At 39.4% G+C, this 11,815-nt stretch overlaps 2 protein-coding genes across 2 annotated transcripts; both read left to right on the forward strand.

Annotated features, from left to right (window-relative positions):
- Positions 1 to 1,480: 1,480 nt before the first annotated feature.
- On the forward strand, positions 1,481 to 4,201 carry LOC117505309 (thioredoxin-like). Its single transcript, XM_034164947.1, has 5 exons — positions 1,481 to 1,627; positions 3,347 to 3,445; positions 3,568 to 3,633; positions 3,796 to 3,861; positions 3,938 to 4,201. The coding sequence occupies exons 1-5, from the start codon at positions 1,604 to 1,606 to the stop codon at positions 4,001 to 4,003; spliced, it is 321 nt and encodes a 106-aa protein (XP_034020838.1). The 5' UTR covers positions 1,481 to 1,603; the 3' UTR covers positions 4,004 to 4,201.
- A 1,839-nt stretch (positions 4,202 to 6,040) lies between these two features.
- LOC117505310 (thioredoxin-like) lies at positions 6,041 to 11,815 on the forward strand. The gene is made up of 5 exons (XM_034164949.1): positions 6,041 to 6,175; positions 10,559 to 10,661; positions 11,236 to 11,295; positions 11,403 to 11,468; positions 11,598 to 11,815. Exons 2-5 carry the CDS (start codon positions 10,584 to 10,586, stop codon positions 11,631 to 11,633), a joined length of 240 nt encoding a protein of 79 aa, XP_034020840.1. The 5' UTR covers positions 6,041 to 6,175; positions 10,559 to 10,583; the 3' UTR covers positions 11,634 to 11,815.

Raw genomic sequence — 11,815 nt, forward strand, 5'->3', positions numbered from 1 at the left:
CTGATTTCTTATAGTGTTTCTTAAAGCCAGAAAGTTGCCATTTGAAATGACTTTAGTTTTGTGTCATGTCTGTGATCTGCTTTTTTTTTACAGAATTAAACAACTGAATGAACATCCTCCGAGGCCGGTGATTCCATCATTATTGCCAGGGGTTGTATTTATTTTTGTTCAGACTAAAGTATGTGAGCCAGTAAATGTTTTTTGAACATATACAGTAAACTAACACGGCGCTGTCTAAATTATGACAGTTTTTCCCATCAGGTGTTTGTGATGTCATCATAAAAAGGTCATTTGAAGCAGGACTGTATCCCCACTGAAATATTCAAATAATCAAATATTAGCTGAAAGCTGCCTTAACTAGTCTGACTTTTAGAGATACATTGAGTGTCTTTTTTTTTTTGTAAAGATTTGTTGGTGCATTTTAGATTACATTTATGATAAAATGGCACTGTCATATTTTATCAGTGCAAAAAAATAGACACAACCTATCCAAAACCAGTTAGTATAGAATACAGACTGAAACTAACAGCATATTTATTTATTTATTTATTTATTGTAGCTTTAAAATGTTACACGTTCCTTAAAATAGAGAAACACGTCTTTTTTAAAGTGCTGACACGCTGAACACAAGAGGAAATAAAAGGGTCAAAAGGTCAGTGGTTGGCTGAATATTAATTTGACTGTTTATAAAATCCCAGATAAGGACCAGAGAATGAATGAATGGAAGCAAAGAGCGTGTTAAATACATTTATTCCTTACAGAGGTTGGGGGAATTTTCTCAGAGTAGGCTACCGTTTGAAAATATTTACCAGAATAAATAATTTACCGGTATTTAAAATTACTGTGAGATTATGAGAGGAGCCGAGGGGGGCTTTCCGGGAAACTGGTGCGCTCAGCCCGTCATTTACGGTAAATCCGGGGAAAAAAACTGTCAAGTCATTGTGACAGTTTCACTTTTTCCAGCTGCTGTTACTTAAATTATAATTTATAGAAGTAGAGGAAGAAATAAATGATCATATGCATGCCATCTTTGTCGTAAATATAAAGCAAAAGATCGGTTTGTAAGTAGATTAATTGAACATATATATATATATCTATATATCATACTGCCTATGCCGTTATTGTATTGGGAATATAAAATAACATTTTTGACAAATATTAAATCATTTACAGAAGGGAAAATAATCACAATTTATAACGGTTCTGCAAGAGATTTAGCAACGCCCAACAGCGCCATGTTGCAGTGTCAATTTGACGACAATTAAATAAATTTTTTCAAAATAAAGTTATGCTTGAAAATTGAACTATGCTTAAAACAGCAACAGCAACGGGCAATATTTACAATAAGACAGAACCTGAACGTCGAGTTACTTTCTTTTTATTTAAAGTTCATTCAGCAATGCGTTTCCCAACGTGGTGTGTTCTCGGGCGACGTGTCAGAAAAGCATTTATTTGTAAGGCAAACAGGATATGGTGTGCGTGTGAGCGTGGAGCTTGACGAAGGCAATAAAAGTGAGTCTGGGGTCGGCGGGATTCTCCGGTCGTTCTTCTTCAGCGACGCTGTCGTTATTTTTTTTTTCCACGGACACTTTCTGCACTCGATATGGTTCGTGTCATCGAAAGCTTGGTGAGTTGCTTTATTTTTTTTATTAGGATCCGCTTTGATACTTGACCGTTATTCGGTAACAGTGAAACGGCGCTGGCAGGTCCTCGCGCGCGCGCCTGTTTGTTTCTTGGTTACGCGGTTTAGTTTCTACACGTTTGTCTCCCTGACGGGGATTAACTGTAATAACTGTTTATGGGGCCATAACTAACGTGATGGACGTTAATGAGCGATCCTGGTGATCTCGTTGGTCACCATCGTGACTTTGGACTTTGTGGCTTTTTCCAAACAACCCCCAATTAAAACACACAAATCCCTCAAAAATAAATAAAAGTAAACTATTTGGTGATGTGTGCGTATTTTTTTTTAAATTATTATTATTTATAAAGTTATCAGTTGAATCCTCAAAGTACCAAAAGGGTTGGATCGGTATGTTGGCAGACTGAGTGCTAGCTAACGCTAACAGCGGACTATCCAGGCCAAAGTAGCCGACTGGAAGTAGCAGGGAGGCGAGCTGGTGGATTTCAAATTCCCGGTGTGTGCCCACCCCCCAAAAAACTGAGTCCGTGTCGTTCTGCTTCTTTGTTTACGAAGACAATAAATATCTGAACGTCTTATGTGTTCATCAGAATTTTATACTTACTCTGTGACTTCTGTGTAGTTTTTTTTTATCTTCACTGCTGAAATAGACTCCAGCCCCCTGCGACTCTTAATTGGTTGAAGGGTTGTGTGTGTGTGTGTGAATTTTGTTATATATCTCAAAAATCTATTATGTTTCTAAGTAATTATTAAACCTGTTAAAAAAATTGGGGTGATCAAGTTTTACAGAGCTAAAGCTGTTGTATTTCTTGTGTAATAAAAGCAAATTGTAATTTGATAATCTGCAACGGGAGAACATGCGCTCGCTTCGAAATGGAGGCTGACCAATATATATCTGTTAGTGGAGAATATCGGCAGATATGAGCCTTCCATGAACATATCCATAGCTGCCATTTTTGCCAATATGAAAACTGTTTTACCAAATAAACACTCTGGATGTTGCAAATGGTGTCAGTACTTAATTTGTCCAGCAGATGGCACACAGATGCCACTATTTACAGTGCTGGCAGGCGTGGCTGGGACCTCATCACCCCTTGGTCACATTAAGTGGCCATCTGCCACACTTATTATGGCAGACTGGGGGTTTTACAGTGACAAGAAACAAGTGGCCACAATGCTTCTTCAGCTGTTGGGGTCCTCATCACCTGCCTGCTGCATCATTCACTGAAAACACGTCGCATGGCCAGAATGTTGCAGCTAATGTTCCCTCCCAAGATGAGTTTCAGTTGATGTTTTCACATTCAGAGCTTCAGTGATGCAGAGTTCAAGGTTTATGCCCCAAACTATTTCCCACATTGTGCAGCTACCCCCACCCCCCAAACCAACCAGGCAATTCAGGAACGTGCCATATTTTGGACAAATTCACCACCAAACATCTATGTTTTCACACAATTAAAAAACTTCTGCAAGGAGTAATTGTGATCACTGCTGAGACGAGAGAAACAAAATCCATTAAGACCTGAAGAAGCAACATTTTGGGCCATTTTCATGGATTTTGTTTTGTTGTTTAGTTTTTTTAACTACAAAAGTCCAGGACTGGATAAGCAACAACAACAAAAAAAAATCTAATATCTGGTGATGTTGATGTCTGAACAGGTCATCTGTAAAAATTCTTTAACGTTCCAACTTTGTGGTTTTGTGCAGGAGGAGTTCGAGGCGGTCCTGAAGGAAAACGAACTGGTGGTGGTGGACTTTACAGCCACCTGGTGCGGTCCCTGTAAGATGATCGCTCCCCAGTTTGAGGTTGGTTGATAAGGCCGCGTATGTCAGCCGCTGTTAGTGCTTTCTTTAAGGCGGTCAGTCTCTGTGCGGGGATTGGTTTTGTGGACAGGCTGTTCTGTTCTGACTTATCTGACCTCTTGCAGGCCCTATCCAAGATGCCTGAGAACAGCAAGGTGGTTTTCCTTAAGGTGGATGTGGACGATGTGGAGGTGAGTTTATGTGAAAGTGTTTACCGCTGCTAGCTAACAGTGATTCCCAACACACCACAGTTTGTGATGAGCTCCTGTTCTTAGTCGTCCATCGGTTTGGACACGTGAAGAGGATTTGTTGTCCACAGTGACACTGTACGCTGAAATCTTTTTCTCCTGCAGGAAGTGTCTCAAAAGTGCAACATAAGCTGCATGCCCACATTCCAATTTTACAAAAATGGGAAAAAGGTACAAGATCAGCTCTGCTTTTACTCAAACCCCAACGTGTCACATGGGATTTTCAACCTCATGTCTTATGTTTCAGGTTGATGAGTTCTCTGGAGCCAATGTGGACTCACTGAAAGAGAAAATAGCAGCTTTGAGGTCATGAAGCTGTCTTATCCTTCACTACAGAAGCCAGAGTTTCCCTTCTTAGAGACAGACTGACACACTCCTCAGATGTAGAAATAAAGGAAGAGGAAAAAATATTTCCATTGGTTCCATGTATCGTGTCTCTGTCCGGTATTCTTGTTTGTCCACTCTGAACTTTAATTAAAACTTGGACCACTGAATGTTTAATGGGGGGGGGGGGGGGGCTGATGTTTGATTTCTTTTGCAGCACAATCATTTGATTTGGGGGCCGCATGCACTCTGCAAAGCTTTGATTTCAGGGGTTATTGATGAACATACACAAGACTGACAAATGAATTAATTATTTGGGCACACAATTAAACAATAACAAACAAAAGAACTCATAACAAGACACTCTACAATGAATGTGTGACTGAAAGGGTGAGGGTAGAAACAAAGCTTATGAGGGTGATTCTTTAACTATGGGCACTATTGGCCTTGTAATTGTAATTTCCACCACACCATTGCCTTACAATATAAAGTGCCTTGGGGCAACTGTTTGTTGTGATTTGGTGCTATATACATGTACTCTGATGTCACTGTTTATCTCCATAGAAACTACCCAAACAATCTCATAGTAACTGTTTAAAGGGACATTACAGTGTTGTGGAAATTACGGCAATAGTGTGGGACAACTACATTTTGTTTTTAAAAAAATCACAACAGTTGTATGACATTGAATGCCCCAATTATGTTTTGATTTTTACCTGATATTCAGAGATATTTTAAAACATTAGAAACTTTTTTACTATTCATTTCATCATTGAAGATCATAAGTCTGGGTGTGGGACAAGCACAAAACGGCAATATTTGCATATAATGATGCTGAAAAAGGGTGAAAAAGTCATAAGACTACTAGAACAAATTTGTTACACTTTCATTGTAAAGATAACTATAAAAGTGAAATTTCCCCTTTTTTCTGTTTTCCATACAATATGATCAAAGGGCATAATAAGTGCCCGTAGTCTAATCACCCATGATACCCACTGCTTATACTACAATAATAAGGAATGTATACATATACACATACCCATGATGACAAATATAAAAAAAAGCCTGCAAAATTAGTCAGTGAACTCAAATTTTATAAAGCCCAACCAGAAAAACTGGCACACAACATGCAATAACAAAATTAATAAACCTAAGTCTTCAAAATAAAACAAACAATTTATTTTTATTTTTGTATGTCTCCTAAAGCTTACTAAAGTACCAAGTGCTTTAATATTGTCAGGACAGTTATTCCAGATTTTAACAGATGTTAAAGGTGACACAAAAGTGTCTCAGTAACAGAAGTCTGCATGGACGTGGATTTGTACCATTTATTTGGTCCATTTGTCGACCACTTTTCACTATCGTCTTTAATCCTGGCAGTTAACTGACACCGGTGCCAACATAACCTCCTTTAAACTAGCGTTCAAGTCACTTCAGGGGCTAATGTGAACGTAGCCTTTGCCTGTGAAGGCAGGAAAATGCCTTTACTTTTTATTTTTCTTTTCTTTTCGACAACTTCAGCAAGTTGAGTGACTTCAACATGCCTCAAAAATGTTAAACTGTATAAATGAATTAAATTCTTTAAAGCACGGCTGTTGGGTGGTGGTTTGACATTTTGAGTGCTGTTCTAGTAGCGCTGTACAATCCTTCAAAATAAAAGTTCTGAGGCAAGTTGAACTTTAGAGCCACAGCATTTACTGGAGAAGGAGCAGAAGGAAACATTTCCGCTGAAGTCCATATTTAGATTCCCGACTTCCAAAGAAAAATGCGTCACTGTTAAGTGATGACGTGTTTCTGTGTAAAGAAAAAAATATTCAAAGTTTTGTTAATTCGTCAAAGATACTGTAGTACTTTATATTTCAATAAGGGGTGGGGGGGGGGGGCAAAACCCGAATAAGTTGCTTTTAATTGAGTCATAAATCCTTAAATATTCCTGGAAACTTTAAAAAATATAAACTCAGGGACGCTTCCACTGCCGCGGGTCGTTAATGGTGTTAGGGCGTGATGTGGCCACAGGGTGGCGCACTGACGCAGCCTTTTAAAAAAAAAGTTGCGGAATCGACCTGAAATCCAGGCGTGGCTGCAGAAAACACGGATATTGTCTCTGCTTCACCCTGAAGAACAGGCAGCATTCAACATGGTTCATGAGGTGGCAAATCTGGTAAGTTTTACTTTTAAATCGCTCTTGAAAACAGGAACTTTTTTTAACCAGCTGGAAAGGGGTCGAATTATTTTCACAAAACGTAATGTAACGTGGAGCTACTGAGAAGTTAGTTTTTTGTCGAAGTAAGAGAAGAAAATATAAGTTAACATACGTAACAAAAGGTTATAAAAATTGTAACATTATTAGTTAATATAAAAAATAACGTTAATCTTAAATATAAAATTGTCATTAAACGAGGTAAAACTTACGTGTGCTCTCCTCTGCCCCTAGTGGCCGATTAAGGTCGATAAATTACCCGAAAAGTAAGTCCCTTTGGCACACGGTTCGACGCCGGACGCACCTCCACATTACATGGAGAAATGTGGCAGGAGCGGGATTTGAAACCGGGAACCTTCTGCACTGAAACCAAAAGCACGAACCTCTGCAAGAATCGCCCTTCAGTTTAAATGACATTTTTTCCCAGCGATTTTTTTTTCTCACTAAATTGACGCAACTTTACTGATTTTCTGTTTTATTAAGTGCGTTAGTTTGAGTAGTTTTTCTAGCCACGCCCTCAGCGTGAGGAGCGGCCGTCACGTGACTGATATTTTTTTTTTAATTATTTTTTAGGAAAATAATCACGTCATTTGTTCAATGTTTTGTATCATTTGATAAAACGTAGGAATTTTGAATTGTAAGTTGATTGTGTTTCTCAAAACAACCCTGTTTAAAACAATAAATCAAAGGCTTTAACACGTCGACATGCAAACGTTTTACATTTCAAAAACAAATAAGCTGTTAAATCACACAACTTTATTTAAAAGTTAATTTTCAGCACAAGACCATTCAATTTATGTGATATTTTTAATATAACTTAAAACAATAACATTAAATAATAATAATAACAATAGTAGTTAGTAATATAGTAGCAGTAGTAAAGTAATAGTAATAACTCGGACTGCAAGCAGTCATATACGGGCCTCATTCCGTGTGACCGCCTACCCACGCTAAGGCATTCCCTTGTGACCAGATGTGGGTATGTGCGTACAGGGGCAACCACTCATCCCACAGTTCAAATTTCAAGCAAAGCACACAATGCATGGAGTTATGACATGTTGATGGTTCATCCACTAGGGGGCATTCAGTGTACAAACAGAGGGGCCAGGTGTGTTGAGGGGCCAGCCGTCATTATACATGTGAAGTTTCAAGGTCAATCAGGCAAAGTATGAAGGAGTTTATCATGACTTGATGTTCCATGGCGAAGGGTCAAAATGGCGGCCCCACAGCTGCCTCACCCTTCAACATAGAGAAAAGTTTTCGATAACTTTTGGTCAGTATCATCTCTGGATGCTGTTAAAGAAATTTGAAGTGCATTGGACAAAATCCCTAAGAGGAGTTTGTTCAAATACAACGTGTGGAAATCATGGCAAAATGACAAGAAAATTCAAAATGGCCGACTTCCTGTTTGGAGTAAGACTCATGGTGCAAGAGACTTTTTGTACGTCTATGCAAGTCACACGTGTACCAATTTTCATCTCCCTACTCCAATAAACCCCTATGGGGAGGTTTTTTTGAAAGATTCAAGGGGGCGCTATTGAGGCATTTTGCCCCGGCCATGGGCGACGCCCCTATGAATTGTAAGAGGTTGTCATGCTCAACCTGTGTATCAGTTTTCATGATGATATGACAAAATTAAAGCTTCAAAAGGAAGAATATAATTTCATGGCGAATGGGCGATATTCGGTACGCCGCCACACAGAAGCCGTTACTCGTAACTTCACGGCGATCATCGCCTACGTTCACCAAGTTGTTCTGCATGTTTTAGAAGTGGAAGGAAGCTGATGGGGTTAAGTATGTGACATAAGTACCTGTTTAAGTATAATGTTCCATGGCGAAGGGTCAAAATGGCGGCACCATAGCGGCCCACACCTTTCACGTAGAGAAAAGCTTTGGATAACTTTTGATCAGTATCGTCTCTGGATGATCTTTGCAAAGTTTGGTGAGTTTTTGAGCATGGGAAGAGGCCAAAATTTCGATTTCAAAAGTGAGAATAATAATAATAATAACTCGGACTGCAAGCAGTCATATATGGGCCCTCGTTCCGCGCGACCGCCTACCCAAGGCAGTGTGTTCTCTTGTGACCAGATGTGGGCATGTGCGTACAGGGGCAACCACTCATCCCACAGTTCAAAGTTCAAGCAAATCACACAATGCATGAAGGAGTTATGACATGTTGATGGTTCATCCACTAGGGGGCGCTCAGTGTACAAACAGAGGGGCCAGGTGTGTTGAGGGGCCAACTGTCATCATACATGTGAAGTTTCAAGTCAATCAGGCAAAGCATGAAGGAGTTATCATGACTTGATGTTCCATGGCGAAGGGTCAAAATGGCGGCGCCATAGCGGCCACACCCTTCGACATAAAGAAAAGCTTTCGATAACTTTTGGTCAGTATCGTCTCTGGGTGATGTGGAAGAAATTTGAAGTGCATTGGACAAAATCCCTAGGAGGAGTTGTTCAAATACAACATGTGAAATCATGCAATATGAGAAGAAAATTCAAAATGGCCGACTTCCTGTTTGGAGTAGACCCATGGTGCAAGAGACCTTTTTTGTACGTCTATGCAATCACACGTGTACCAATTTTATCTCCATACTCCAAAAAAAACCTATGGGGAGGGTTTTTTGAAGTTTCAAGGGGCGCTATTGAGGCATTTTGCCCCGCCCATGGCAACGCCCATATGACTTGTAAGAGGTTGTCGTGCTCCGACCTGTGTATCAATTTTCATGATGAGGTGACAAAATTAAAGCTGTCAAAAGGAAGACCGTAAGTTCATGGCGAATGGGCAATATTCGCACGCCGCCACACGGGACGCCGTTACTCGTAACTTCACGGCGTTCATTGCCTACGTTTACCAACTTGTTCTGCATGTTTTAGAAGTGGAATGAAGTTGATTGGGTTAAGTATGTGACATCAGGCCCTCTTAAAGTAAAAATAGGACATTTCCCGCCACCACCGGGGGGCGCTATGGCGCAGGTGGGAACTTAAGATATGTAGACGTTCAGGGCGGAGCCCTCATCATGTCCAGCAAGTTTGAAGGATCTACAATGAAGTATGTGGGCGTGACAGCCGTTCGAATTGAAATGGCGTGCTCCGAAAAGCTCGCCAAAGTTGACGACCCCTAGCAGCCACGCCTTTTGACTTAATTAGAATCTTTTGCTAACTTTTGATTCTACTTCCTGTCGATATTTCACCATGACAGTAAGAGACTTTTTCGTGCGTCCTGGCATGGTAAATATGTGTACCAAATTTAGTCGAGGCTACAACGAAAAAAGCCGAATGCGGAGGGGTTTTTGAAAATTTCTAGGGGGCGCTATTTTGCGATTTTTCTGCGACCATGTGCGACGCCCCCAAAATATTGAATTTCGGATCCGGCCGGACGACTTTGGAAAGTTTGGTGAGTTATTGAGCATGGGAAGAGGCCGAAATTTCGATTTCAAAAGTGGCAATAATAATAATAATAATAATAACAGCGCAATTACAATAGCGTCCTCGTATGACTTTTCCTACTTGGGCCCTAATAATTGCTAGATGTATACAGGATGGCCAAAAGGAGCAGGCTGACGCAAACAGCCCTCTGTACTGTTTAAATTGGATTATATGGAGTTCGTACACATGTACATTGCATTGTTTGTTGCACAAATTGAATATTAGAAAGCACAGAAATGTGTCCATTTTGGTCTACGACCCTCGACATGTTTTTAAAATCATTCATGGACAAGAGGAAAAAGAAAAAATAAGTCGTTACCAAGGTCCTTAGTAAGAAGATAATAACACTTATCTACACTCATTTATGACTGTCCAGATTTTAAAAAGACAAACCTTTCTCTGACAGCTCCTGTTAAGTGCTTGTTATTTCTTTTTCATATTTCAGTAATAAGTATTCTTTATAAACTTTTTTAAAGTGTGGCAGATTCTTGCAAAGTTTGGCATTTGCCAAACAACAACAGTTACAGGAACAACAATAAAAACTCTTCCAGGTCACTGAATGACACCCACCAGTGTGTTGTGCAGCAGATAAAAAAAAACAAAACAAAACAAAAAAAACCCCGTCAAGCACAGAAAATAAAAGTGTTTAAGCCATTAAAAAAATCTAAAGACAAGAAACCATCATATTGTGGTGGACGATATGAATAAACACACTCATGATGATTAGATTGAAATAACGAGTGCTGCTAAGCATCAAAGGAGAAACGCAGCAAACGTTTCCTCTGACCTTTACCCTCTTTGACACACAATGTAGGAAATGTTTTGAAATTTTTACTGAAAAACATATGACCAAACAACGTTTGGAGGATGAAGCTGCAGATCTCTGATATAACTAAGATTTTACCTTCTGCAGTGTGAGTTTGAGACCTGTCTGAAGGATGCTGGAGACAAGCTGGTGTGGTGGACTTCACGGCCACCTGGTGTGGCCCCTGTCAGTACATAGGGCCCATTTTAAGGTCAGCAGAAAACTCTGTCATGAATTCTCTTATGCATCAGTAAATACTTGAAATTATTATTTTCAAATGTTAAAACTACAATATGCACATTACGGTCAAATATGTTGTTAAATCCCAGTTTTTCAAGAACATCTTTCAAAATGTTACAGTAAACAAACAGGTTTCTAACATCTCAAAGACCATAAGATCAGCGTTTACTGTATTTTCTGGAGGTAAAAGTTGTGTCTTTGTTTTATTAGTTTGAGAAGTGCTACGACTTCCAAACTGAAAATCACACATTTGCTATTTATAATTAATTTCAATGACTATTTATATCAGACTTCCCAAGGAATCAAAGCACTAAACAAGATAAACTCAAAATTAAATAATAAATGGCAATAATAAAAAATACAGTACAGCAATGCACCAAAAAAAAAACAAATTAAAGAGCTGATAACACAGAAAAAGGTGCAACTATAGTCCAGAAAACACGGTATATGTGATAACACAAGTCCAGTGCCCTGATGTGATTTTGTTGATCAGTTCAGATTTTAATGGATTTATTTGAATGAGGAATATTTCTTATGTCTTTTAGAGACTGTCAGAGGAGCACAGAAATGTGGTTTTCCTGAAGGTGGATGTGGACGAAGCAGAAGTTAGTATGCCGTCACTGTGATCAGGAACCTTTGTGAAACCTGTCAGTTTTCATGTTTGCGTTCACGCGTGTGAACCATATGATTCACCGTATGTTTCCCCTCACAGGATGTGGCACAAAAGTATGGCATCAATGCCATGCCCACCTTCTTCTTCTTCAAAAATGGAAACAAGGTAAAATATCACGATTCCCTCACTATCATGTTTACTCAGTTTACAGAAATAATCCTTTCATGTCTTTTTGATGGGTTTTAATGTTTTTTTTAAATAAACTCATTTTAATATCTGCACACCATTTTTTAGATTGATTCCCTCACGGGTGCAGTGAAGAACAACTGATAAAAAAACTGAATCAACATAAGTGAACGACTTCTGCCGTGCATTCACGTGCAGCGTGCACAGTCTGCAGGTGCATCTCCAGCAACTGGTTCCGCTACCATGACAACGGCAATCTCGGCATGAATTGGTGACATCTTTCTGTTATGTGCTGTATCTCCAATTAAAATATTACAGTAAATGGG

The sequence above is a fragment of the Thalassophryne amazonica genome, chromosome 23, assembly GCF_902500255.1.
Source record: "Thalassophryne amazonica chromosome 23, fThaAma1.1, whole genome shotgun sequence".
In the NCBI taxonomy this organism is placed as follows: domain Eukaryota; kingdom Metazoa; phylum Chordata; class Actinopteri; order Batrachoidiformes; family Batrachoididae; genus Thalassophryne; species Thalassophryne amazonica.

Coding starts and splice junctions, on each gene's coding strand:
- LOC117505309 (XM_034164947.1), top strand. CDS start 1,604: ATGGTTCGTGTCATCGAAAGCTTG. Junction 3,634..3,795: donor TGGATGTGGACGATGTGGAG/GTGAGTTTATGT, acceptor TTTCTCCTGCAG/GAAGTGTCTCAAAAGTGCAA. Junction 3,862..3,937: donor TTTACAAAAATGGGAAAAAG/GTACAAGATCAG, acceptor CTTATGTTTCAG/GTTGATGAGTTCTCTGGAGC.
- LOC117505310 (XM_034164949.1), top strand. CDS start 10,584: ATGCTGGAGACAAGCTGGTGTGGTGGACTTCACGGCCACCTGGTGTGG. Junction 10,662..11,235: donor TACATAGGGCCCATTTTAAG/GTCAGCAGAAAA, acceptor TATGTCTTTTAG/AGACTGTCAGAGGAGCACAG. Junction 11,469..11,597: donor TCTTCAAAAATGGAAACAAG/GTAAAATATCAC, acceptor ACCATTTTTTAG/ATTGATTCCCTCACGGGTGC.